The sequence below is a fragment of the Silurus meridionalis genome, chromosome 5 (genome assembly GCF_014805685.1).
Source record: "Silurus meridionalis isolate SWU-2019-XX chromosome 5, ASM1480568v1, whole genome shotgun sequence".
NCBI classification, from domain to species: domain Eukaryota; kingdom Metazoa; phylum Chordata; class Actinopteri; order Siluriformes; family Siluridae; genus Silurus; species Silurus meridionalis.
Window position 1 is genome coordinate 16,645,422 of NC_060888.1, and position 26,144 is coordinate 16,671,565.

The following is a 26,144-nucleotide window of genomic DNA, read 5'->3' on the forward strand; positions in this document are numbered from 1 at the left end:
GTTCCAGAAAGAACTAAAAACAATCATTTAAAAAAGAGTAAAAAAGAAAAACAGAAAGCGCAGGATGTGCATGAGTGGGTACGTGTGTATTTTTTCCAGCAGAGATGTAAATGAGGCACAGTATGAACAGTGAGGCATGTTTATATTCTAGTCGTCTTATGTGATTAAAATTAAGGATGAATAGAACTGGACGTGTGCGTTTGTGAACACATTATTTTAGTAAAAAAATAAATAAAAAGAAACACAAAATATATTAAATATTCAATATAAAATGTACATCTTGGAAAGGTCCTTAGTAGGAGAGTAAAACAAATGTGTGTGTATGAGCATTATTATTATTATTATTATTCCACTGGATGTACGTGAATAAGTGTCCAGGTAATTGATGAACTCGGCATAAGACTTGACAGTGGACTATCGTTTATAAGAAGAGAGCTTTCAGTGCATGGTAATCAGAGTAAAATTACTAGCAGACGGACAAGAGGGAACAGACCCCGGTGCAACAGAAAAACCAAACATATACCACCTTTCCCTACCTGTAATAACAACATTAATCCACTGTGACGTCCAAGTCAGAACACTGTCTATGACGTATTATTCGTCCCTGGCAGTGGGTTAGCGTACGGTCGGCCCCACAGCCCTTCAGATGAGATGGGATAAAGGCTTGTTTGAGATTTACTGAGGCGACCAATTGATCTGTGCACATTAAAAGCCCCCTGACATGGCCTGGGCTTGTTTCATTAACTAAAGCTGGCCTTTAATAAACAGCTATAGCAGTGCTGATGTTTAGCAGAAGGGAGAGCTCAGTGGGACAGGCAGATGGAAAGACACAGAGAGAGAGAGAGAGAGAGAGAGAGAGAGAGAGAGAGAGCATGGCAGGCCCAAGCGTGTAAAGCCTGGGACATTTTATGCCTAAATCAATGCCCAAGCCGGCTCGTATTCCATCTAATGCATGTAAATTTTTTCAACCGAGATCGATGTTATTTGCCGCCGCAGCCACAAAAATTTACAAGTGTTCTTTTGGTTGGGAAAGGTGACAAGATTGGCAGTTTTACAAGTACATCTGCTAAGCGAGCATCAATTTACTGAATGCTTAGGAATAAAGAAAAACAGCTTCCTTTTTTATTTATCACTTTACTTCTGCTAAAATAAAGAAAAAAGAAAAGAAATCTGTAAAAGGAAAAAGCGCACAAACTCTGGAATGGTATTACGTATGATTGGGATGGTTAGAAAATAAATATATATATATATATATATATATATATATATATATATATATATATATATATATATATATATATATATATAAAATTCTCATATATAAATGAACTATCAATAAAATATGAGACTAATTTCCAAAAATGCCAACATTGATAACAGAAATATATTTTGCACTCCAGCTTATAATGCATTAATGGCTACAGTGATTTTTCTTTTGTGTGTGAGTGTGTGTGTGTGTGTGTGTGTGTGTGTGTGTGTGTGTGTGTGTGTGTTCAATGCACTGCATGTGCTTTAATATTGACACACAGGTAGACAGCAGACCGAAAAGGTTTAACTATGTGAAAGACCCTATCAGCCACTGGATGTTTTTTGCTAAATGTGCCAAAGAAATGAGCTTCCTGCCTCCCTCACACAAACCGTTCCCTTTTCTTCTCTTTCATGGTTTTAGTAGAGGAAGTCAATATGACCTTTGTGAAACTCAAAAAACAGCTTTCGGTTGTTTCCCTCTTCAACCTCTCACTCGGAGAGAAAGACTCAGGCGGGAGAGAGGAGAGGAGAGGGGAGGGGAGGTCAGGAGTAAACGGCTGAATGCTGGGGGAAAAGCGAGACCTCGACTCTCCGTTATTGATGTCTAAATAGGTGCATAGCATTGACTCGCGCTGTCAAGACACATCATATGAATATGTCAAAGTGTGAAGGTTGTGAAGGGTTTCACACACTGTTTATGCCATAAATAAAAATATATAATTACTTATCGTAATTTCTGGACTATTAAGCGTACTCATATATAAGCCGCACCCACTGAATTTGACAAAGATTTTTATTTTGAACATAAATAAGCCGCACCTGTCTACATTAAATCTAATGAACTTTGAACAGGCTTTAATGAAAGACAGTGTCTGTTACACGGTGTAACGGGTGAAATATGTTGTGGCTCCTTTAAGAGCAGAGCGGGATTTTGGGAATCCCCTGCCGCTGCATTTTTCCGATATTACTGCATGTGTGCAAGACCGAGGATTATGTCATTATTTTTTGATGCTCATTTCTAAGTTTCTTTGACTAACCCATAACGCTGTTGCCATGAAAAATAAAAAAGCACGAGTTTTGGAAACCTGTCTATGGTTATATGATTTCTGTTGCAACTGGAGTTAGCGAGCTCTCCCTTCACCCAGACTTTTTTCGTTTCCGTTCGGAAATTTCATTGGTCTAATGTTATGGGGTTCAGTTTTTTGGTTTGAAATTTGTGAAACCGGGAAAAACCAGGAAAAATCTATAAATTAGCCGCTTCGTTGTTTAAGCCGCGGGGTTCAAAACGTAGGAAAAAAGTACCGGCTTATAGTCCGAAAAACAGTATTTAAAAAATATAATGCATTCTAGCTTAACTTCAACATAATCTGGTATATAGCGAAATAAATATAAATTAATGAAAGGGGTTTTGTCACTCCATGTGTCAGAGGTACGAGGTTTGTGGGTGAAAATATACCACACACAGTACCTTTAATGAACACTTCCAGGAGGGGAAGGGTGACACTGTCAATCAGATTCGACAGTGGAAAAGAATAGACACACTTGTCAAGTCCTTATTAAAGAAATTATGCAACACACACACACACACACACACACACACACACACACACACACACACACACACACACACACACACCATGATTCATTCCAAATAATTCCAACCAAGTGAAACAAAAAAAAAACAGGCAACTTACGCCCTACAAAACCATCAATACGTCCTTGTTCTCCTCCATGTGCCACTTTACACAGATGTGACTTCGCTTACTTGATGAGACTTATTCATTCATCTTCCTTAAGGAACATAATAGACTGCATTAACTCATGTAGATTTAATGTATCTACCTCATCAATGTGAGCAGAAATTACACAAAGCATGATTTATGATTATCCAAATGTTTTCCACTGACTCCTGGTACATGGCTGTAACTGATTTATTATGTTTGCTTAGTGGTGGTATAGCAGTGCTGATTTCACCAACGTCACATGACTGTACAATTCTCCCTTAACGTACGTTACAAATCATACACGAGAACTAACAACAATCATGACAACACATGACAAGTTTTTAATGTTCTATAATATGACAGAACTGTAACAAATAAAAAATTGGACCTTTTATTTATGAGTCTCCAGCAAAACTTCTTAAATGCTCAGTGACGGAGAATACAAATAATCCAGCAGGCAAAAACTCCCCACTCTCCTCCCAGCACGAGGCGCTAGGTCCCCTTTGTTGGCTGAACGTGATGTGCAATGCTGATCGGCCGACGTGGTCCGTTGGCGAGTCATGTGGGACTTCAATTGAATGATGGGATAATTTTTTATCTCTTGTCTGTGTACACCTATGCAAACAAACAGGGGGCGACGGAGCGTGACAGTGATGCTAACGTTTATACGTGGTCTGCTCTGGGCCTGAGGGAGCAGCTACACCCCGGCGTAGCCGCATATATAACGCCAAACTAAAACGCAGCAGACGTGCTGGCAGAATGCTTGTTTTAAAAGTCCTGTCAGACACCAACTGTTTTGATGCATGTACTTGTGTCCAATATAATCTTCGCAAAAGTGATGGCTCGGACTCATTAAAGTGCAACACGGTGCGCTGGAACAATGTTGGCGCTGTAAACAGAAAGCACGCAGTTGGAAGGCGGAAAGGGAGCACAAAGAGAGTAGTGGTGTCGGAGACATGGACGTCCGTGCCCTTGTGAGGTGAGGACATCTGAGTCATTTCTCGGACCGGAATAGTTCGCCTTAATCAATCACTCAGGAGCAGGCGGCTGAGAAGCAAAGGCCAAGAGAACCAGGATCCAGGCTGCTTAATTAGACAATCAGCTAGACATGCGGCCTCATTACCAACCTCCTCACTGCCCTGTGTACCCCCTCGCCTCTGCACGTGATACAAGAGGCACGAATACACTTCGGTCATGTACTATCCAACTATCAATTATATACAGTAAATTCACATATAAAGATTAATCCGAGACTCTGTTTCATTCTTGCCAGACATAGAAACCCCTATTTTTGTCCCTCAATAAATTATTAGATCTACTCAAAAAACAAAAGATAAATTTCTAGGTGACTGTCTCTGTGCTGTGGTTGGTCTACATCACTATCGACCTGGGAGCTCTACAGAGTGCAATCAGAGGAGACAGTAGAGATGTTCTAGGTGTCCTTACAACCAAACTAACAGCTTTGCCATGGTCACAGTCAGTAGATCTTAAGAACGTTGGGCGTGAGCCAGGAATACGTAAGATGGAATGCCAGTACATGGCAGGACACCATGTACCCATATTCTCATACTCTGTCATATCTAAGCTTATTACCAAGTTGGAGGCACACGATTGTATAGGACGTTTTTTTTTTTTACATTTAAAATGTTCACTTCACTTACACTAGGAGACATAATTATATTCCAGATGACAATGCATATAACGGTTTCCATGGGATGGAGTGGAAGATTTTGCTCTGAACACCTTTGGGGTGAATTAGAACACCCTACACCAGTACCTGACTTTACTCCTTTATACCCCCTTGTAGCTGAATGAGCACAGATCTCCAAAACCACATTCCAAAATCTAGTGGAACATCTTCCCAGAAGAGAGAAGGCTATTATAACAGCAAATGGGGACTTAATGTGGAAAGGTATGTTCAAAATGCACATACGAATCTTACAGTCTGGTGTCTATAAAAATCTTTCGTTCTTTCTTTCTTTCATTATTTTTTTTTTTTAACCGTTTCAAAACTTGTTGTGTTTGTGAAAGCAGGCAAGCAAAAGATAACAAATTGAAATATTTACTCGGCTATTCATGCTACCATATGCTAAAGCTATTGAGTGACACTCGTCAGTCAAAATGACTGGCAGTGCCGACACATCCATACTGAGGCGATAGTGGAAGATGACGGGGTGAGAGAAAGACAGCTTTTGGATCTCTTTACACAAAGAGGACGATATAAATCTTAAAGCAAGAGGCAGGTTCACTTATCCTTATTCCGTATTTTTCCCTCTATGCCTTTATTTCTAAATACAGCATTATTTTTAGAGAATTAGCGCTGCTGTTTTTTATTTTCTCTTTAATACACGTTTTAACATCATGGATCATAATCATTTAGTAATACAAACATTGCAAATATAACACAAGTATGGCTCAGTGTTTTTAATGAATAATCTACATTACGACCAGCTTTAGGACGGTAAATGCAGTACGATTTGGAGGCCTGTACCTTCTGTGTCCTTGCGCAGTCCTGAGCTACAAAACAAGAATCGTGCTAATAAACCGTGGCTCAGAGATTAGCATGGCAATTAGCTGAGATGCAATTATCAGCTCGTGAGATGAAAGTCACTTCTCTTCCAAGGTGTTTTTTATGCATTCAATAGCTGTTGAGAAGTTTGATAAATTGGGTGAGGTTTTTTTTCTGATGTTGGAGTTCACAGCTGACGGAACTGCTACAGTTGTGTGTGAATCTTGTTAATTAGGCGGGGGGGTTTTGTCTTTTCATTAACCTCGTTTGACACCTACTGCAAGCCAAGCAAGGGATTAGGATGGCACCGAATTAACACGGAAACATGGAATCGGAGGATGTGATGCACAAGAACTGCCAGGGGAAACACTAGAGAGAAAATATAAACTGGAGCCTTGGAATGAAATGAAACAGATGCGTGAATGACAACTTTTAAATGGAAAACAGTCGCTCAAAATAATCCTCCTGTCAAGCAGGCCATTGTGTTTATTGTGTAATAAACATTCATCTAAAGCCGAAACGATTCCTCGAGTAACTTTGAATACAAAAAACGCATCGAGGCAAATTATTTTCGTATACTTCGTCTAGTCCATTCAACTATACACGGAGGGCTGTGTTTCCCCACAGACCATTATTACTGACGCACCACCCACTAAACTCTGGAGCGCTCTGGACAGGTAACACAGAAAATGCTGCAGGATGAAAAATCGAGGGACGGGGAGAAAACAGCGAAGGGCGAGGAGAAGATTCAGGCCTGAAGAAAACGAAAGAAAGTTTCCAAAGTTTGGGATCATTTCAAACTAAAACATCAAGAAATCACCGGACAGTGTGTTTGTCGTTTTTGAAGTCATTTTGAAATTGATTTTTATTAATGATTTTAATTTTATTATTATATATTTGTATTTGCATTTTGATGTAACATGCCAATAAAATGGGTTTAGTTCTCACAGATATTCTCGTATGCAATTTCAGCAAAAAAAAAAAAATTGTTTTTAAAAAGGGAATTCATTACTTGCACATTTTAAAAGACCCGAGTTATTTTCTTTTGTATATTTAGTATTGCTCTTTAATAAAGGAGAAGCACACTATTCGATAGGATGTCTTTATGCTATAAAGGTACTATTTTCTAGGTCCACACCTGTTCCAGTGGCCTGCACAGAGCCCTGACCTCAATCCCTACTGGATGCCTATGGAATGGACCAGGATGCGACTACGACAACAACATCTTACTAAGGCAATTCTGGATGAACTTGCACACATCTCCACAGACAAGTGGAAAGCCTTCCGAGAAGAATGAAAGCTATTCTAAGAGTACAGTGGGGTGAAAAGGATTGGATGCTGAAAAGCACACCTAGGTGTGATGCTCCAGTTTTCTCATATGTTTGGACATAAGATATTTCCAAAACCTTCAGATCTTCTGCTCTGTGGAATGAAGAGGCAGGCACAGGCGGTGATAATTGCCATCGGTGTAAACACCCAGTTGCCTTTCAAGGCGATGAGTGAAACTGAGTTAAAATGCTACTTTCTATTTGAGCAAATACTCTATAATTCAATTCGAATTTTATCTGCATAGCACTATGGACACAACAATAGACACTTTCACTAAGCAGCTTGACGGAAATCACTATTCAAATTTAGATCCCTAATTAAGAAGCGACAGGGAAAAGTGGGATAAATAAAAATAAAAAGAATCCTGAGAGGACAAGAGAAGGATTATAAGTGAAAGCCTGACTGAAGATAGTGGATTAAAAATCATTACTTTATAGCTGTATTGCATAATACAAGTGAAACAACACCAAGTATTGAGTGGATTGTGAATAAATGAATGATAATAGAAGGAGTGCTTAGGTACAAATATCCAGGTAAGGCTTAAGCATACTTGAACTGTTTTTTTTTGTGAAGTACAAATCTGTTGGGTATCTACAGTATGTGGGGCAGAAGCTGAAGGTGAGTCATGAGTAGAATCTCCAGCAGAATTAGAACATTAGGATGAATCATCCAGATCCAGATCCAGATCCAGACTCAGAGGGCAGTTCTGTCTAAACATGCGGTATAAAAACAGCTTTACCTACTCTTCTCAGCCTCTACATTTAGTTAATGTAAAACAAATACCTGATATATTTGTGTGGGTTGCTGTTACAATAAACTGTTCCCCCAAGACACCGTACTTCATTTTGTATGTGAGGAAACGGTGAGCCACAAAACACAATAAATGCAAATGAACTAAACCCATACATTTAAATCCTTGCCTTTTTTTATTTCTGCAGAGTTCGACACTAAAATCGCATTGGGAGCCTCGAGAGCTTTTCTTCACCCTATCTAAGTCGCTTACTTGCGCCTATCTTCATTCACTCCCACCTACCTGACTCGTCATCAGACTTGTTCTCGTTTTCAGAATCAGTGAGGGTCAGGGCCGAGTTCTCGTGACTGGACTGACCGGAGCTGTGGCGGGACTTGACGTTGCGGGTGCTCCACAGCTGCATGGCTCTTTCTGGAGAGATGGGGCCTTCAGGATCTGAGTCAGCGTCAGAGCCTGCGCTCAGAGCATAGCCGTGCAGTAGCCCGAGATTGGGGCAGTAGGTGTTCTGGTGGGATGTGGGCTCGCAGATCCCCAACTCTGCCAGAGTGAAGTTTCCTGCAAACACATGAGCGACTCAATTACTTTTATGTTGAATTGTCTTTCAGAGCATTGAGAGGGACAGGGTAAAACAAATACACAACTTGTATGCACTTATTTAAAACACTGAAACAGCCTCTCAACTCTTCTGAAAAGGCTTTTTTTTACTTAACGTTGTACACATGGCTATTAAATTTGTGCACTCAATCACAAGATTTAGTGATTTAGTCAAATCAGGCACTGATGTCTGGTAAAAGGGCCTGCTGTTCCAGTTCATCCCCAAAGTGTTCATGGACCTCACATTGTGCACAGGGGCATTTTCATAGTAGAATGTGTTTGAGCTCAACTCCTTAGTTCCAGTAATGAGAAATCTTAAAGCTACAGTGCAACATTTAACTTTGAGGCAGCATTTTAAATAAGACCTATGTATGGATGTGGCCCTATGCATGTTTCAAGTCAACAGACCAAGAAATTATGAAGATGTAAAAGGTTTAAATGAGCACTGCAGAAACTCGGCCATAAGTATAGTAAGAAAAAATATAGAACATCTTCCAGATTAAAGCACATCAAATTAAATCAATAAACACAATGAGGGGCCCAATTACAGCCAAGCCAAGGGAAAAGCAATTAAGAGAAAAAGGCATGCACAGCGACTTTCTTCCTCTCTAGTAATTAAAAGAGCGTTGTCAGTGCAATCCTTCACAATCAGCTACGAAAGAAGGCAGAATATGAATTGTTAGCAGTGTTTGGTCGTACCTCCACATGTAATATTAGGATTTTACTTTAAGATGGATTTGAATTCATAATAATATGTTACTTAGAAACTGCTCTCAATTGTGTAGGCTTTATACTAATAAAACAATATGGCTAATCAACCATGAATAGAATAACTATGGTATTACCTTTAGATACAGACTACATCAAGTACAGTTGATAGCTCGGGCTGAAATGTAATTTGCAGCTGTCTACAATAGTAGTGTTTTTTTTTAAAGTACTGTACGAACACAGGAAAGAGCTTCACATGAGCAAAAGAAAGAAAAATATTTGTCACGGTTTTATCTAAACCACACAAAAAAGGGATCAGCACTGGAAATGGAACAACACTCATTAAAATAGGTCTCATTAATGAATCTGTCTCGCCGAATATCTAATTTGTATGTCCGGAATTTAAAATGACCAGTAATAAAATGTATTTAATTTCAATTAAATCGTTATAATAACAATTCAAAATTTCAGTAATTACCGATTTCAAATTACAAATAATAAATTAGTTGGTTTTTGAAGCCTTAGTTTTGAATACTTTTGCTTTATGCGATATTAAAATAATTACAACAATATAAATAAATGAATAAATAATAATTAAAAACAAATCAACTGACAAAATAAAAATAGATCCAAAGAAGAGTTTCGTGCGTAAGCAAAAAAGTGTGTGTGCATGTGTGCACTCTACTATATTTCATATGTCCTTATGTGCTCGCATGAAGCTTATAAAATTGTACAACCATAAATCGTGGGAGGTATGTGATATGTATGTGTTTTCTGGTATATGAAACAAGGAGAGCAATAGAGGATGGAGGAACTTTCATAAGGCAATTTTTCTAATGATAAAATACGGTCTAAAATGCAGCAATATTAACCAGAGTAATGGTTTGGTTTGAATCTTATTATATCTCGACATAACTGGATCACTGAGTAGTTGTGTTAATAAAAAGTCTGTCTCATGCAAAGATAACACTGAGATCAAGAAGAGAAGAAAAGAGATTCCCGTTGGTGCGTGTAATTTCCTTTTGTTTAAAAATAATGCTCATTTTAACAAACGGCTTGCATCTTCAAATTATTCAACGCTGTGAAACGTAGAATCGAGAGTAAACTCTATCTTTTCCTGCCCAGATGAACAGTCTCGGAGTTCGTGGTGAGTATGAGAGGAATGCAGCTCAGGCTTTTGAAAAGTGATTGTGCGCACTGAATGAACGCCGACGCCTGTAGAAGCGGTTGTCCTTGCGCAGTGCAATTTGTTCTGAGCTCGTTCCGCTATAGGTGATGCAGATGCAGGGTGGACGAGTCTGTCTTCGTGCACACGAGCGATTCGCAGGCTGATCCATCCAAGGATTTGCCTTCTGATGAAATTCATTCGACTTGCAGGGGTCCGTTGAAAGCAGCTGTAGCGCATAAAAGTAAACTTGCGTGAACAAAATAAAGGACATTGCACTGATTGATTTTTACAGAAAATGATCAGAATGCAATTCCCATATGATGAACGTAACGGTAACGCATTTTGCATTATGATCAAATCAAGTATGTTCTCTTCAGCTAGGTAAAAAAAAAAAAAGATTGTAGCTTTTCCAGAAAGAAGAAACAAGGTGACCCACCCCAACAGAGCTAGTCACTGATATGAAATATATCACCAAAAAGAAAACAGCAAAGAAAGCCATGACCAGGATGATTACAGACAATTCCATTCGAACAAAGCAATCAACCTTTTTTTCTTAAAAAGAACTATAGAGTCTATAGAGATACTTTGCAAAAGAAGTGTGTCCGTATCTGGCACCCCACAGGGCCAATGCACGGTCCTGCTGTGCTTTTAATCTTTTTTTTTCTGCAGTTCTGAGAAAAGTCACACCAGAGAACCTCACCCTCTCCTACAGATCGTCTAAAGGCTGCTTTGAGATCCTACATAAGAAATAACCATTACAGCAATCTGACACAGGGTTTTATTTTAGCTGTGACTTTGCCACAGGCGGTCTCTCTGCAACACTGCTTTGAGACTGCATTCCTAAAATCTCAACGAGTTAAATTCTGGTCCTCCTTTTTAATGGGGATGGGGGTGGGGCACCTTATCCTTGTGAATGCGACTATTAGAAATCAATCTCCATTCTCTGGCAATTCAGCTGCGCAATAATAAAACGGTGAAACTGGAACCAGAATCTAGCAATGTGTAACTCTTTTGGGGAGTTGAATACTCTTTTCTTTCTGACTTTGAACATCTGGCGCCATTCCAATGCATTTCTATAAAAGAACAGTTTTAGTTTTCAGTGCATATAATCCTATACACAATAATAAAACATTTTACACATAAAACATTACTGCATGTGAATAAATGAAAAATAGTCAACCCGAAACTAAATCATTGGAATATAAATACTAAGTCTGATAAAAAAAAATACTAAATAAATGCTCAATATAAATCTAATTAAATCTAAATATTACTGGGCCAGTGGTGAGTGAGTGGAGGGCGGAGCCGGATGGAACACCTGCAGCTGATGAGACTAATCAGTGCGCTCTGTTTCAGTCCGGCGACGCCAAGAAACATTAGAGAGACCAAGCAAAGACAAGCGCAAGAGTCCCCGTGAAAGACGTGCTGGTTCAAGCACAGCTTTCTTTATTTTACTTTTGTTTTCCTTTCCAGTACTCACCCCGGGGCTCACCCACACACTCACGGTTCCATCTTGACGTCTGACCGGCGGCCACTCGCGGGTCGGTGCGCTTTCTCTCTCTGGTGCCTGCCCAGGTTTCCACGCGAACCGGCACGCCTTTCACGGGCGTACGCCCGAGTGCACTCGCCAGCTGGCACATCTTTTACAGTCACCGTTCGCCGACCCTTTCGCTTGTCTCTCTCTCTCTCTCTCTCTCTCTCTCTGTATAGTGTTAGTCTCATCAGCTGCAGGTGTTTCTTACCCGCTCGTTCCGTCTGCGTACATACTGTATGCGTGCTCAATGAACAAGTAAATGTAAACATGCAGCAGCATTAATGACAAAATTGCAAACTGTTCCTTCCAAATGTTTGCATTTCTTTAAATTGCCAACCTGTAAATGCTCATTACAGAAAATTGCATTCAGAGAATTTATAAAACTACTTCGATTTTATTTAACCTTCTGCCTTTCCTACCTTGTAGGTTTTTTTTTATCATCACAGCCTCAGTGTTGATACTCTATGATTTGGAAAGACACTGCTCTTTGATATAAAAGCTCCCTGCTGAATGACAGTCATATGTGGACTGTTAACTCTGCTGCAAGAGTCAGAAGAGGTGAGGTATTCGGCGATGATGGTGGAGACAGAGGCGAGCTGCTCACAACTCCGGGGAGTCTGGAAGAGCCATAAAGATAAGTGCAAGGAGTGGCTGATGATGGCAAATGAAAAGAGTGGCACTGAACCCTTGCTGTAATTGAGTGAACAGCAACAAGGACTTGCAGGAAAGCCTTTCTCCACCTGTGACTTGTCACTGCAGTTTTGAGTGGAGTGGGCAGGTGGGAAAGAGGAAAGAGGTGGAAGCTCGAGGTAAATTTTTATTGTAAAGCCAAACAATTTAAGAGACATTTTTAAGAGATTTTTCAGACGTGGCTTTGTTATTACACTGCTTATGACTGGTTTTTGTTTTTAATCAGAGCGTGTTGGCTGTCTGCTGGACGGCTTATCAGGATTATCTGACCCATGTATTCCCTCTCAGACAAGCACAAATACGGTCATGTGCTCTTAGAAAAAAAAAAAAAAAATTCCTTTAGAAAGATTGAAGTTACTATTACAAAGTAAAAAAAAAAAAAAAGCTTGTCTTCTTTATTATTGAAATTGTCTTGGTTGAAAATTGTCTTTAAAAAAATCCCTCATATGCCATATCTTTGCGATAGAAACTTAATAGTTTATATTGCGCCTCAACTGCCCAAACAGCATCAAAACAAATGTATTTTAAAATACATTTGACTCCTGATTTTCCAGCCATGGAGCCAGTTTAGTCATGCACGCCTGCAACGGTATCTTTCTCTGGAGCCGGAACACACACTGAGGTAATATGCCACCGCAGCTTAGCCTTGAAGCCTGTGTAAAGCTCATTGTAGGCCCCAGGGGTGGAAATTGCCCATCATTATGCTTCATCAGACTCATTAAAGAGCCATTTGGAGAGACTGTGAGAGGTAGGCAGACTGGCCAATCGGATTGAATAAAATAGCACCTGCTCCAGCGGGAGGAGGAGCTGGCATCTGGTCACAGATCAGTGGAACCCTCAAGCCACCTGGAACCCCTGAGGCCCTGCTGCTGATTGATAATGCCTGATAATGTCCATGTTCAATTTGCTCCATTTGTTAGGAGCTTTGTACACTTCACAAAGGCCTAAAAGCCCAACTGGCCCCCTGCAATGCTAAGGAACTGTGGAAGCGTGTCGTTAAAAAACACTGCAATTTCAAAATCAGAACTTGCATTTGTAGCAGAGCAAGCTGTTAGGAACATAAGGTAACAGCGAATGTCAGTAGAAAATCTATATTCGTCACGGAATCAAATGTGATAAAACAGCACACTTGGAGTGTACAGTAGTTTCACCCTTCAAAGCTGGGAACTGCCTTTGGTACCATTAAACTGGAATGGGATGGATGCTGGAAAGACAAATTGTAGAGCAAAACATTGCAATGTCGTTAATGATTTGACAATGTGAATGATACGACACAACATTCGTTCCGAGAAAAGAGGAAATGCATGAGCGTGTGGTATGGAATGGAAGAAAAGTCTCAGAACAGAGCAGCATTACAATCGCGTGATAAGAAAACAGCAGATAAACCCATGGATGTTCTCGTGGGCTACATCCTCTGGAGTTTTTGGGCAGCACATCATAAACACTTCAAAAGCAACAGACTTCTACATAAGAAATGAATTCCATCAGTCTGGCTCATAGAGAGTTATTGCTGTCTTTTTATTCTCTGAGAAGAAACATAGCTGCTCTTAAAGAGAGCACTTTTCTTTCTTACGGGGCACCAGTAAGGATCTAAGGCCTACCTGTAATGCAGCTTTGAAGTAGTTACTACGCCTTGATCATACACAGCTGTTACCTCCACTATAACACCATCCTTTTCTTTGTGCATTGGTCTGCTTTCTGACTGGTTTCATCTAAGACTAATATATGTATTGGAACAAACCTAAATTCAACACACAAACTAAAATAAAATTGTATATGGAAGTCATGGCTTGGTTTTTGGCTCAGCAGGGCATCTCATGATTTCCAATTAAGAGTGATTGACTAGTAAGAGCAGTGATGGAACATGTAGCAAATGAATAACTGCCTACAATCGACATGAGGTTCAAAAAATGTATAGGTATATTTAGAAATTTTGATGGAAACTAACTGAAACTTCAACACAGACCTTTTTTTTTTTTTACAGTTTTCCCTCCCAGTGCCAGTGTCCTATAAACAATTCCTGGGCTAAAATGCCTGAATGCTTGTGTAGGACAGAGGTCTTTCTGAATATACAGCCAGGTTGAATTTCTTCTGCTACATTTGATTATTGGTGGCCGAACTCATTTGTTATTCCTCAAGGACTACAGCAGGCAGTAGATTTAGAGACAACATTGCTTCCACTTCCTGTGATCTTTAGTCACACAGATTTGTCATTAATTCACACACATATTGGCATAATTAATTTGAGAAAATATTCAACTTTACTGTATATTAATTTGCACACAATTTGCCTCTTGATTTGTTGTCAAAAATGGAATGTTCGATACGCCACCCGTTGATAAGTTACTATGGCAACCAGGAATCCATAGTACAGTGACTGGAGCACCAAGCACAAAGAACCTATCCGCGTTCACACTTGATTCCTGATTGGAATAACCTGCTCACAATCACCTTCACTCCGTTGTGTCGCCTTGTTACAGCATTATGAGTCCAAGTGCTTTGTTCTGCAGATTAACTGATCATTAGCCTCACTTTCATTTTAAACTTTGTTCAACCACTTTGTTCGTCTACTGTCCATCATCATGCCTAGAAACAATTTTTAATGGCATTTTTACACTATTTGTACCCAATTTTAATCATTTGCCAATTCCCACCACTCGTTAGCCATCTCTATCTTTTTAAGCTGCTGCTCATGCTATGAATCAGGCCAGCTAAACATTAATTACTCTAGTTAACATACAGTATATGAGTTTAGAGGCATCCTGATTGGATAATGTAAAGGTCTACCATGTAACCCTTTTAAACATCAAAATCACACATTTAATAAACTCCGCTGGACATGCAGGTTGAGAGAATAAAACTTGCTCACAGACATTGGGTGTACAAAGTGTTTTTTTCATCTAAAAATTTTTCCCAGCTTTGATTAGGTTCCTTTTATATGGCATTAAAATTGAAATTGGAATTAAAAGTTTTCTGAACACATTAGAAAAAAGGGATGACCAGACTGCCCAAAAAAGAAAAAATAGAGTGTGCTGTGACTAGTAAAAGATATAATATGGAATGTAAGGGTCAAAATGAGATAGGAATACAGAGGAAGGAATAAATTAAGGTCAGACTGCTGAGATTCCCAGCATGATGTAATGCTGTGAAAAGAATTGTGGTGTTGTGGGATTGTGGTTCCATTAATAAAGTTATACAGCTGTTTACGTGTCAGTTTGGATCTCCTAACAGTCTGATCCTTTTCCAGAGCCACAAGTCAAACAGTTGCTGCATGCACACACACACACACACACACACACACACACACACACACACACACACACACACACAGCACACACAGAGCACACAGCACACAATGAGCACCGTCAGCATTAGTCTGCCATCCAACAATTACTAACAAGTACTCTGCAATTACATCTCAGCAGAGACCCCACTTGGGTTCTTCATCACCTACTCCTGACAGCTACAGCTGCATGTAATGGAGATGCACATTCCCTGATTTACTGTCATTGACAGATGCACAGACGCTGATATTTATGAGATAATAACTTGCGGACTACACGGTCTCCGCTGAATCCCCAAGGACTCTACATCTGAACCTCACATCTCGCATACTGCAGAGAACTTTCTTCCTGAGCAGGACATGTCAGGACTATGGGTGGCGTGTTGTCACTACTGAACTCAGGAGGCAGGGTGTTAATTGCAAGCAATAACACTCCGGGGTGGGTGTCCAACTTTCATACAACACGCTGGTCCCGAGACACATGGAACATCATTAGGGTCCCCATTAGAGCGGGGCCTTAGAGTTAAAAGCATGTCTAGAACACGGCCCTGTCACTGTCAAATGCACCAGCCCTGATGAGCCACCTGCACTACACGGTCGCTCAACACCTTTTAATTGGGCCTCCAAAATAGATCTGACTCTACGGGGAACGGTGTCACCTCTGAATACCCACCTTACTTCAGGTAATGTTTACGTAAACTCATGGCATAGACGTGTCTTGAAGCAGTCTGCAAAGATGAAAAGCTTGATGCTTAATAACTGCAGAATACTTGACATTTGGCGAGGTGAAGATAACCCAGACGTTCTAACCCAAATGTTCTAACAGCTTCCGCATTAGTACGCTTAATCACCATGCATAATTCATTCAACGTCACACAACAATAAAACACAAACTTTTTGATAAGCACTTTCTATAGTTTTTTTATTCACTAATGGATCTTCGAGATTTCGAATCGAGTGCACTGTCTCTATCGGATCCTGTGCAATAGCCCTCCAGGCAATCCTGCTAAAGAGGCCGCCATTTTAGGAGACAGAATAGATTTGACAAAGTATTAAATACCCTGCACTCAGCAGCCCCTTATAGTAATTGAACCCAAGGGCAAGTTCCTTCAAATGGGCCTGCACTCACTACTGCTCAGTCTCCCTGCCTTATAACAAATGGCTTTAATCAAACTAATTATTTCCACTGGAGAAAAAAAAAAGCAATGACACGGGTAGTATATTAAACGGCATCTATGATTAGGCATTGCATTGAGTCAGACTGTTAGAAAAAGGTTATGCGGATGCCTCAGTAGGAGTGTATCAGCTCATCAGTAGCCTATATATGTTTGTCTTCCCACTTCTGCATCATCCTCTTATTATCTGGCCCCATAGTGTTTCAAGAAGGTTAACAAATTAACCCCTGACTGGTCCGTAATCTTCATATCCAATGGGAACCTATGTAAGCACTAGGGCTTTCATTTACTATTACATTTATGGCAGATCCCTTTATCCAAAGCAACTTACAAACATCTCATTCATTCTGAGGAAACTGAAGGACCCAGCAGTGGCAGCTTGGTGGTGCTGCGATTTGAAAACATTCCGATCAGAAGTCCAACGTTTTGACGACTGAGATAACACCTTCCACACATCCTGTAAGCACTAGGGCAACTGAATAACCCAGCAAGTGCTCTTTGTGGGCAAAACATAGCAATCGTGCTCCACTGGATCAGACACTTCATCCTCTGCTGAGACCCAGCGAGTAGAATGCTTCCTGAGTGCCTTCTGCTGTTGTTCAAAAAAAAAAAAAAAAATACAGAAATTGCAGCAAGTTAATCTGAAGAGAGATATTTTATCTGCAGAACCGGATGTCTGCGTTGCTGAAGTAATATGAAGGTTAAGTGCTAAATTGTTATGCCTTTTAATTCTATATACATAAGATCAGACATATGATCCTTCTCCACTTAGTCTGCTCGAGACGTGATGACCATCTGCCACCTTCACGATTGAAAAATTGGTATTGAGTATTGACTCAACTTAGGTACAAAAGCAATTGGAAAAACTCAGGAAGGAGAAGAAAAAAACAGAAAGGGAGAGAGAATGTGTGTCAGGGAGAGTGCATTTAATCTCAGAGTCATTTATTTTTTATACCCGTCCAGCTTCCTTGTTCTCTCTTTGATCTCCGGCTGCCTGGATTTATTGCAACGCACAGACAAAGCACAGAATCAAAATAAAATAATGAATGGAATGTGTGACTTGACAGCCAATTTCACATCAAAACTCCAACTCTGAGAAGAAAAATGGGGGGAGAAATTAAGAAAACGGGAAAGAATAAGTGAAGTCAAGCACCTGGTCCTTGATTAAGTGCTTTCAAGAGAAGCTTGAGACAGAAATACCATAAGAGCAGCTCCTGGCATTTTTATATAAAGGAAATCTTGTTGCTTTCCCAGCAAACTTAACACTGATTATGGTTTAGGGCCTTTTCTGACCTGTGTCACAAGCAGAGATGCACGTGAACACATCAAATGAGATTAAGCATCCGCGTTCCGGGAATGAAACAATGGTTTGATAAAACATAAAAAACAACATGTTGGGTAATGGTTAAAGCTGGTTCAAATTGATAACCAAATCATAAATCTTCCATCTGAATTAAGTTATGTATAAAAGCCACTTTGATAAGGGTTGGCATCCAAGGAAGCGTAGATGAAAGTCTGCATTGTTCTGAGGAAAGAGCTTAAGAGGAACAGCTCGGTGCAGCAGACTTTAAACACAGCACGATGCGTTCCATGCCGGGTCTACCCTTACTCTAAAGGTGGCTTGAGTGAGGGCCTACGCTTCGGCAGGACCAGACATGCCTCTGATCTGTGGGGCAGCAGATATCTTCGATCCACCACCTTCCACTTAGTACCCTCGGTTTTTAGCCTGCCTTGCGGGTTTGGAGTGTGAGCGAACTGGGAACTATGTAACTGAGAATGCAACGTTCAATTTTCATTTGCACCTGTGGAAGAGTGAGTATGGGGATGTCTGTCACGTCTAGATCAGCAGAGGAGCGGCCGGGTCAATATATATTCTGCTGGACAATAACAGGAAGTCGTTTTTGTCCTGTGGCTCAAATCCCAGCAGTGCCATGGTTATCCATAGCCAGAAGTACAAGACTGCATTCTGCTATCTGGATGAGTCGGATAGCATTAATGTCTGTGCAAGACTAGTCACTTGGTCTCATGTATGCTTTTCCCAGACTGTGTTCAGTTGCATTGTGAGGCCTCAATTGCAGATGTTAAATAAAGATGCTGTTAATGATTATTTGTACACCACATGGCCTAAAGTTTAAGGACACTAATTGAGTGTGCACTATATAAACATCCCATTCTAGATTTACTTCCTCATTTAATCTTATTAAAAACTTCACACTTTAATAAAAGCTTTCTTTTAGATTTTGGAGGCTGCCTGTGGGCATTCAGGCTGTGGCCTATTCAGCCACATGAGCATTAGTGACATCAGTGAGGAGGCCTGGGATGCTGGGGTACAATTCATCCAAAAATTGTTCAGTAGGATTGAGGTTAAGGCTCTGTTCGTATTTTAAACTTAAGCATATCCTCATGGACTCCACTGTGTGCATTTCTAAAATTAAACAATGTTTGGGCCCCTAGTGGACAAATGTTTGAAAGCTCAAAGTAATTATGTGCTTCAAATTTTGCAGCAAGAGGAAGGTGCACTTATGGGTGTGACGGACACGATTCTCCAAGCCTTCAGCCTTCACATACAGTGTGAAATTTCACCTTCTTTTTTGTGTGATAGGAACCAGTAGCCAGCATATTGATTCAAAATCAAAAGTAAAAAAAAAAAAAGATCTAAAGAAACATGAAAAAGTATTATTCAGCTTCTCAGAGTCTACCGGATATGACAAAGAGACACTTCCCCATGACCTTTGAGTGCCATTACATATGGTCTCTGCACTCCGTTAGTCTCCCATGGCAACACTTCCTACAGATGTGTCCGAGTAGTCTGAGCTACGAAACCATCAAGTGACTGATAAAAAAGATATATCAAGCTGACAACCTGTAGTTCTGTGCCTGATTACTCTCCCCTGCTCTCTCTCCATGAACACCTCCCTCTCTCATCCCTGCATCTAGTCCATTTCATCCACCTGGAACATGCTTTTGCTAGAGCTTTGTCCCATTCACCCTGTGCTGGAAAAAATTGCAGTCGGCATCACTTTCAGTTGGCTGAGCCCTGGGTCATCTGTCATGAACACTGAGATCAGATGCAGTGAGGAAAAAAGGAAGGGGAAAAAGACTGTGCTCCATCTGCAGCGAAAACGGTTCAGCGCTGATCGTGGTTATCGACGAGAAATCTACTTCTGTCAAGTGGATCAATGCATGATGAGGCAAATGATGTCTAACAACTGGATAGCACCTCGTTTTTTTTTTCTACGTGACCTATTTACGCAATGACTCTGGATCAATTATGGCCGATTCATTAGGACACTGTGTTCGTTTGTACTGCGTTTTGAACGCACAACTCACTCGCTTTTTTCTTCTGATTCATCTCTAAAGCTTCAGGCTCCTTTTATTTCTCCTGTCACAAGGCAAAGTGGTTGACTGTCCTCATTAGTGTGATCAAATGCACTAGGAAGAAAAAACATATAAGGTACTCAGAGTAAAAAACCTAAGATGGAATAAGGAGGCAGTGCCCCCTCTGGTTGTTCACTTCACTGGAGCGATTCCTGGTTCTGAACGCAGTAAAAAGAAAACCTAGCAAGTCAATAAAAAAGGGTTCGCCTGTAAAAAATTTAAGAAGAAAGAAAATCTTCCACAAGCAGTAATGCACATATGAATGTCAGAAACTTGAAACACTAAAGACAGAAAAATATATATATTTGTAATCTTTTTTCACATTTTTGTATAAATTGCATAGAAAAAAAGTTTTCTTCTAAATGATTTTGTCAACTTGTGACCAAAGAATATATTAATATAAAAAAGTTATATTCAAAAGAAATATCCAGCAAAATAGAAGGAAAAAAGGTTGCTTTAAATGAACGTGCATGGCAAGTAAAAAGTAAAAAATAAATAAATAATGAAATGAATTTTTATCACGTTGTTATATGAAAAGTAACTTGAAAACAAAATTCAATCACTGCAGCTTTGCAATATTTACCAAGTTCTAGACTTGTTTCAAAAGTGAAGACATTCACGGCTTTATCGGTCCAGCAGCTCAGACAGGGAAAGCTAAGATGTGTCAGAGAAACAACTTTATTTTTGTCTATTTTAAAGCAGCAGACACTGGGTATCCTAAGGCGTGTTAAAATCACCCAACCTTTTTAGCTGTTCTGATGCATAAAATCTGCCCGATTCCTGATAGTTTCATCACTCGTGCACTTGCTTGGATGCTAAACTAAAATGAATGGATTTTATTTAACTGGTATATAGCAGACAGTTATTGGCTCGACATAGAAGAAAGAACACTTAGACATGTCTAAAGGCCTGAATAAAACTATAAGGAGAAATGTTTTTTTCTTGGATATAATTAAATGCATATATACAATTGCTCAGTATTAACAATACTCAAAAGAAATCCTCAATAACAAGTATTTACACAATTGCACTTCAAGCTCACAAAAGAAAGTTTGCTTCATGAGATACCTGACAATTCGCTTTTTACACATCCCATTCCACATTTAGACACCATGTTGTTGTTAGAATAACCCCGACTCTTCTGGGAAGAGGTTTCATTAAAATTCGGACATTTTTGCTTATTCAGCTTTAAGGGTGTTCGTAAAGTCAGGTAATGATGTAGGTGAGGAGGCCTGGGGTGCAGTCAGCTTTCCAATTCATCCCAAAGGTGTTCAGTAAGGTTCAGGTCTAAGTTCTAGAACAGTCCACTCAAGATCTTCCACTCCAACCCCTGTAAATCATATCTTCTTGAAGCTCACTTTGTGCACAGGGGGTATTGTCATGCTGGAACAGATTTGGGTCTCCTAGTTCACTCTTGGTTAGAGCTGAAATGATTCCTCGAGTAACTTGAGTAATTTGAATACAAAAATGTTATACATATAAAGTATTTGCCTCGACGCCTCGTTTATTTCATCTAACTACACACGGAGCATTGTGTTTCCCCACGGACCTTTATTACTGACGCACCAAAGATAAACACAAAAGACGCTGCAGGATGAAAAATCTAGGGACGGGGAGAAAACAGCGAAGGGCGAGCAGAAGAATCAGGCCAAAGAAAACGACGAAAAGTTTCCAAAGTTTGGGATCATTTCAAACTAAAACATAAAGAATGCCTAGATTTTACTTTTATTTTATGTGTATGGACTCTTGTCCCAAGTTACCTTCATGTCCACTCAGTTTTGCCTCTTACAAAAGAGGCAAGATTCTTATGCCACAATCATAGTTACAGTATCTGCAGAATACAACCTGCAGTGTAATGAAAACTCAGAAATTGTGCATTAAGTAAAAGCGTCTACAGTATAAGTATAAAATATAAGAAAGTATAGTAAAACAAAGAAGTAAGAGAAGATATGAGAAAATATATTATATAAGGATGAGGAGGTTTTTTTCAAAGTTGCCACAAAGGCTTCCAAGAACTTCGGCTGAAACTCAACAAAATTAAGTTGCACAACATAAATGCAACATGGGATTGAGGTGTGAGTTCTATATACATTTTCTAAAAAGGAAACACATTTCTTGTTCATTTTAAGAGACCTGTCTTATATTCTCTTGTATGTTTCATATTGCTCTTTGATAAAGAAAAAGTACTTCTTATTTGATCTCTCGATCAATCGATGGAATAATCAGTAGAATACTCGATTACTAAAATAACCAATAGCTGCAGCACTACTACAAATGACTGGAAATGTCAGGTGTCGCAATAATTTTGTCTAAATAGTATATGTTACCGGTAGTTTATAAGCTATTATGATATGCTGTACATTTATTATATATGTTTACAAATAATGACTAAAGTGAATGAAATCTACTTGATTCATATCCCTTATTAAAAGTACACACTGATGTAAGATTTTACACTGAACATAGATTTAATACTAAAAAGAACTATATTCAATATATTCAGTTTGAACTGTAACAAATGTATAAAACCAGATTGTCTCCGTTTAAAATAAATGTAACATAATTAATTCTGTATAAACATCGATATACAATATATGGACAAAAGTATTGAGACACAGACTTTTCCAGCCACCTGTGGTTCTTCCCCAAAATGTTACCACAAATTTGGATGGACACAATAGTACAGGAGGTCTTTCAATGTGGTGGCTTACATTTTTCCCTTCGAATAAAAAAAAGACCCAAACCTGCTCCAGCTTGACAATGGCCCTGTGCATAATGCAAGCTCGTGGATATATGGTTCACACGTTTTGGAGTGAAAGATCTTGAGTGCTATAAAGCTCTGCTATAAAGCCCTGAGATCAACCCTATTGGACACCTTTGGGATAAACTGCACCCCAGGCCTCCTCACATCACCTACATCAGTACCTGACTTTACTAACAGCCTTCTGGTTGAATAAGCACAATTCTCCACAAGTACACTCCAAAATCTAGTGGAACATTTTCCCAGAAAAGTGGAATGAGATGTAAGAAAGCAGATTATAAGCACATACGATCAGGTATGGTCAGGTGCCCACAATTTATTTTTTTTCTAGACAGTGTAACATATAAGATTATCTGCTATCTACTGAAAAGCCTGTTTTCACAGATGTCTGTTTTTTTGTTGTTGTTTTTTAAATCTCCAGTTTATATTATATCCTAATATAGGTACACAGGTACAGGTCTGTAACTAGAGAGTCAACTAAATTAAACTAAACCAAAGTCATGATTGTCCTGTGATTGAAACACAGCTCTAAATGAGAGGTGAGGCAAAGTAACAGGTGACAGCTAATCAGTGGCATCGAGTAGGAGAGCAGTCTGATAAACAGGTGACATATTCAGAGCAGCACAAGGTTCAATGAAAGGTGTCGACTGTAACTCAAGAGTGTGTATAGAGATCGGCTTACATGCCTTTCCTGTAGCATGCAGGAGCACAGATCTCAGAGATTAGCAACAGTGAGCTAACATTACAAGAATGGTGGAACAAGCTTGCTGTCAGTGCATGCTTTTACACCTTCACTATTGAACACGCTAGGATGTGGTTTCGGCTGCTGTTTAGGGCACCAGATATATTCAAATTCATGAATACTTGGATTACAAAGAGTACCTTGGTAAGCTGTTAAAATCATTGTGTTTTTTGTGAAATGTTTTATCCAAATAATCCAAATTATCCAAATGTATTAATCTAAAGAAGCCTGGCATCAGTCCTGGGATTTGTGATCTCCCAATTCCATCTATTCTAAGCAATTTCTTGAAGACAATCATCTTCATACAATTTTTTATTCATCAGTTTATTATCATTTATCATCATTTATATATTATATTATAATTAATTGTATTTATTATTAAATTGTTTCTTTAACTTTAAGTTGCTGCCATGAAGTAAACATGTTTTGCCAATACAAAAAAAGGTGTGAGCTGTGCCTGGGAAGAGACTAGACTTTTTCACAGCTATTTATAAAGCTGTAAATGTATTTATTCTCAATTGATAATCAAATTAAAGACTTAAGTTAATTAATAAGGACTGAGATCACACAAACACAACACAAACACACACAATGTACTGCATATAAAAAGTCCACAGAACCCTGTCAAAATGGCAGGTTTTTAATCAAGTGTGACTCCTGCTTGTCTGGAATGATCACGTGCACCCACACCGGCCTATTGTGGATAACATTAGTCAGCCTTGTTCTCGATTAATCGAAGTGTAAAGGAATCTCCAAAAGAATTTCAGTTGAATTCAGGTTAAAATCTTTAGATGAAGCGATTTCTTTTGCTGATTTGGATGTATGCATTGGGTTATCGCCATGCTGTAGGGTTGTAATAAAAGATTGCCATGTGCAGAGTGTAATCAGTACTTGCTGTACACATATTCCTGTGTCCTTAAATGTTACCATAGATCCCCTGGCAGCCTCCCTGGTAGGTTTGTCTTGTCCTTTCAGATTGCTGTCCTGTTCTTGGTGATGTCTTTGTGGTGCTTTATTTGATGACATTGTTTCATGGTACATCTAATGTTTTGAAAATTCTTTTATATCGATGCTTTAGCTAGTGAGATACCATGCTTTGTGTGCTGTTTACAGACTATGGCTTTATCAGTCTAATAAATCCAAGAATGTAGAGAAAAACCTATAGTAATAGTTGGCCTTTAGTTGTGGTTATTATGAATACGTTCATTGATAAATACACATTCACAGTTATTATAAGGAGTCACAACTGGCATATTGTAATTATTATTATTTTTTTACTTTTATGTCACTGATTTATGTCACTGATTGTGTAATTTTAATACGTTTTTTTATTTCAGTTCTGCAAAAACATTTTTTTTTATCCTCACTCTAACCTGCCATTGTAATACATTCTTTATATCCATACAGTATAACAAATAAGTGATTCCACATAACTAAATTGTAATGACAAATAATTTAATAGGATTTAGGCTGAACCATACTAAAATGACAGACTCATATATACATTGAGTAAATGTGTATAAGTATATATGGTTGGTTGGCTGCCTGTTTACCAGATTGTATCCAACATATGAATGCAAATCAAGCTGTAATCATCAGAGGTTTTTCCCAAATGGAGAGAAACACTTTAAGGAACCAGATTGGTACACGTCGCATAGACAGAAAATGGTTTCTGTGGTCATCAGGAAGTATCAGTGAGCTGTAGATCTTCAAAAAAATAACGATGCACCCTATGTGACATCTACAGGATTTTGCCATAAAATTGCCATCTGAGTGTCCAAACAGTGAGCAAAACATTACAAGACATCTCTCTGGACAGCCCTTATTAAGAAGAAAATGTGTAACAAATCAACATGAAACTGCTAAACTGAGGTTGGCCAAAGTACATGAAAAGAAGCCTGATGAATATTGGCAGCACATTCTCTCGTCAGATGAAACAAAGATAAATGAGTCTGGATCAGATGGAGTTCGGCATGTTTGGCGTGGACCTGGTCAGGACCATCACAGTCGCTGTGAAATGCCAAATGTGAAACATAGAGGAGGAAATCTGCTAATATGCGGTCGCATGAATTCAACGGGCGTAGGAGAGATGACCTTTACTGATGGCATCGTGAATGCTAGTGTGTTCAAAATACTAAATGAAAAGAGGAGTTCCGCGATGATTCTATCAGACGTTTGGCAGGGAAATATTCGAATGAGACAATGATCTTGATCACACTGCAAAATAGACTCGAGAGTTTTCAAACGCAAAGCCACAGAGAAGCATCACCTGGCCATGTATGTCACCTGAACAAATCACATGGTATACCTTTGAGTAATCATAAAGCAGAAGGTAAAGATGGTCAACCACATGAGCAAAGTGGAGCTGAAGAAACCATCTGTAAATGCAAATGGCAGTACATCTCTCCACAGATTTGGGCAGGACTGCCGTCAGCCTTCGCTACGTTACCAGCAAATGTGCATGCGCAAAATAGTAAAAAAGAAAAAGAGCAAACTTTGCTGCAGTTTCTTTTCATGCAATAGTTACAGTTTACTAATTTTTTTACTCAA

At 39.2% G+C, this 26,144-nt stretch overlaps 1 protein-coding gene across 5 annotated transcripts in view; it reads right to left on the reverse strand.

The window, feature by feature from the left end:
- The window catches only part of tenm2a (teneurin transmembrane protein 2a), a 290,186-nt gene that overhangs the window by 190,113 nt on the left and 73,929 nt on the right, over window positions 1–26,144 (reverse strand). For 4 of the 5 annotated variants that reach the window (XM_046849489.1, XM_046849487.1, XM_046849488.1 and 1 more), the window contains exon 3: window positions 7,844–8,116. In XM_046849489.1, coding sequence (XP_046705445.1) covers window positions 7,844–8,116 — 273 coding nt within the window. The remainder of the gene's footprint in view (window positions 1–7,843; window positions 8,117–26,144) is intronic. The other variant, XM_046849490.1, reaches the window with a different exon arrangement.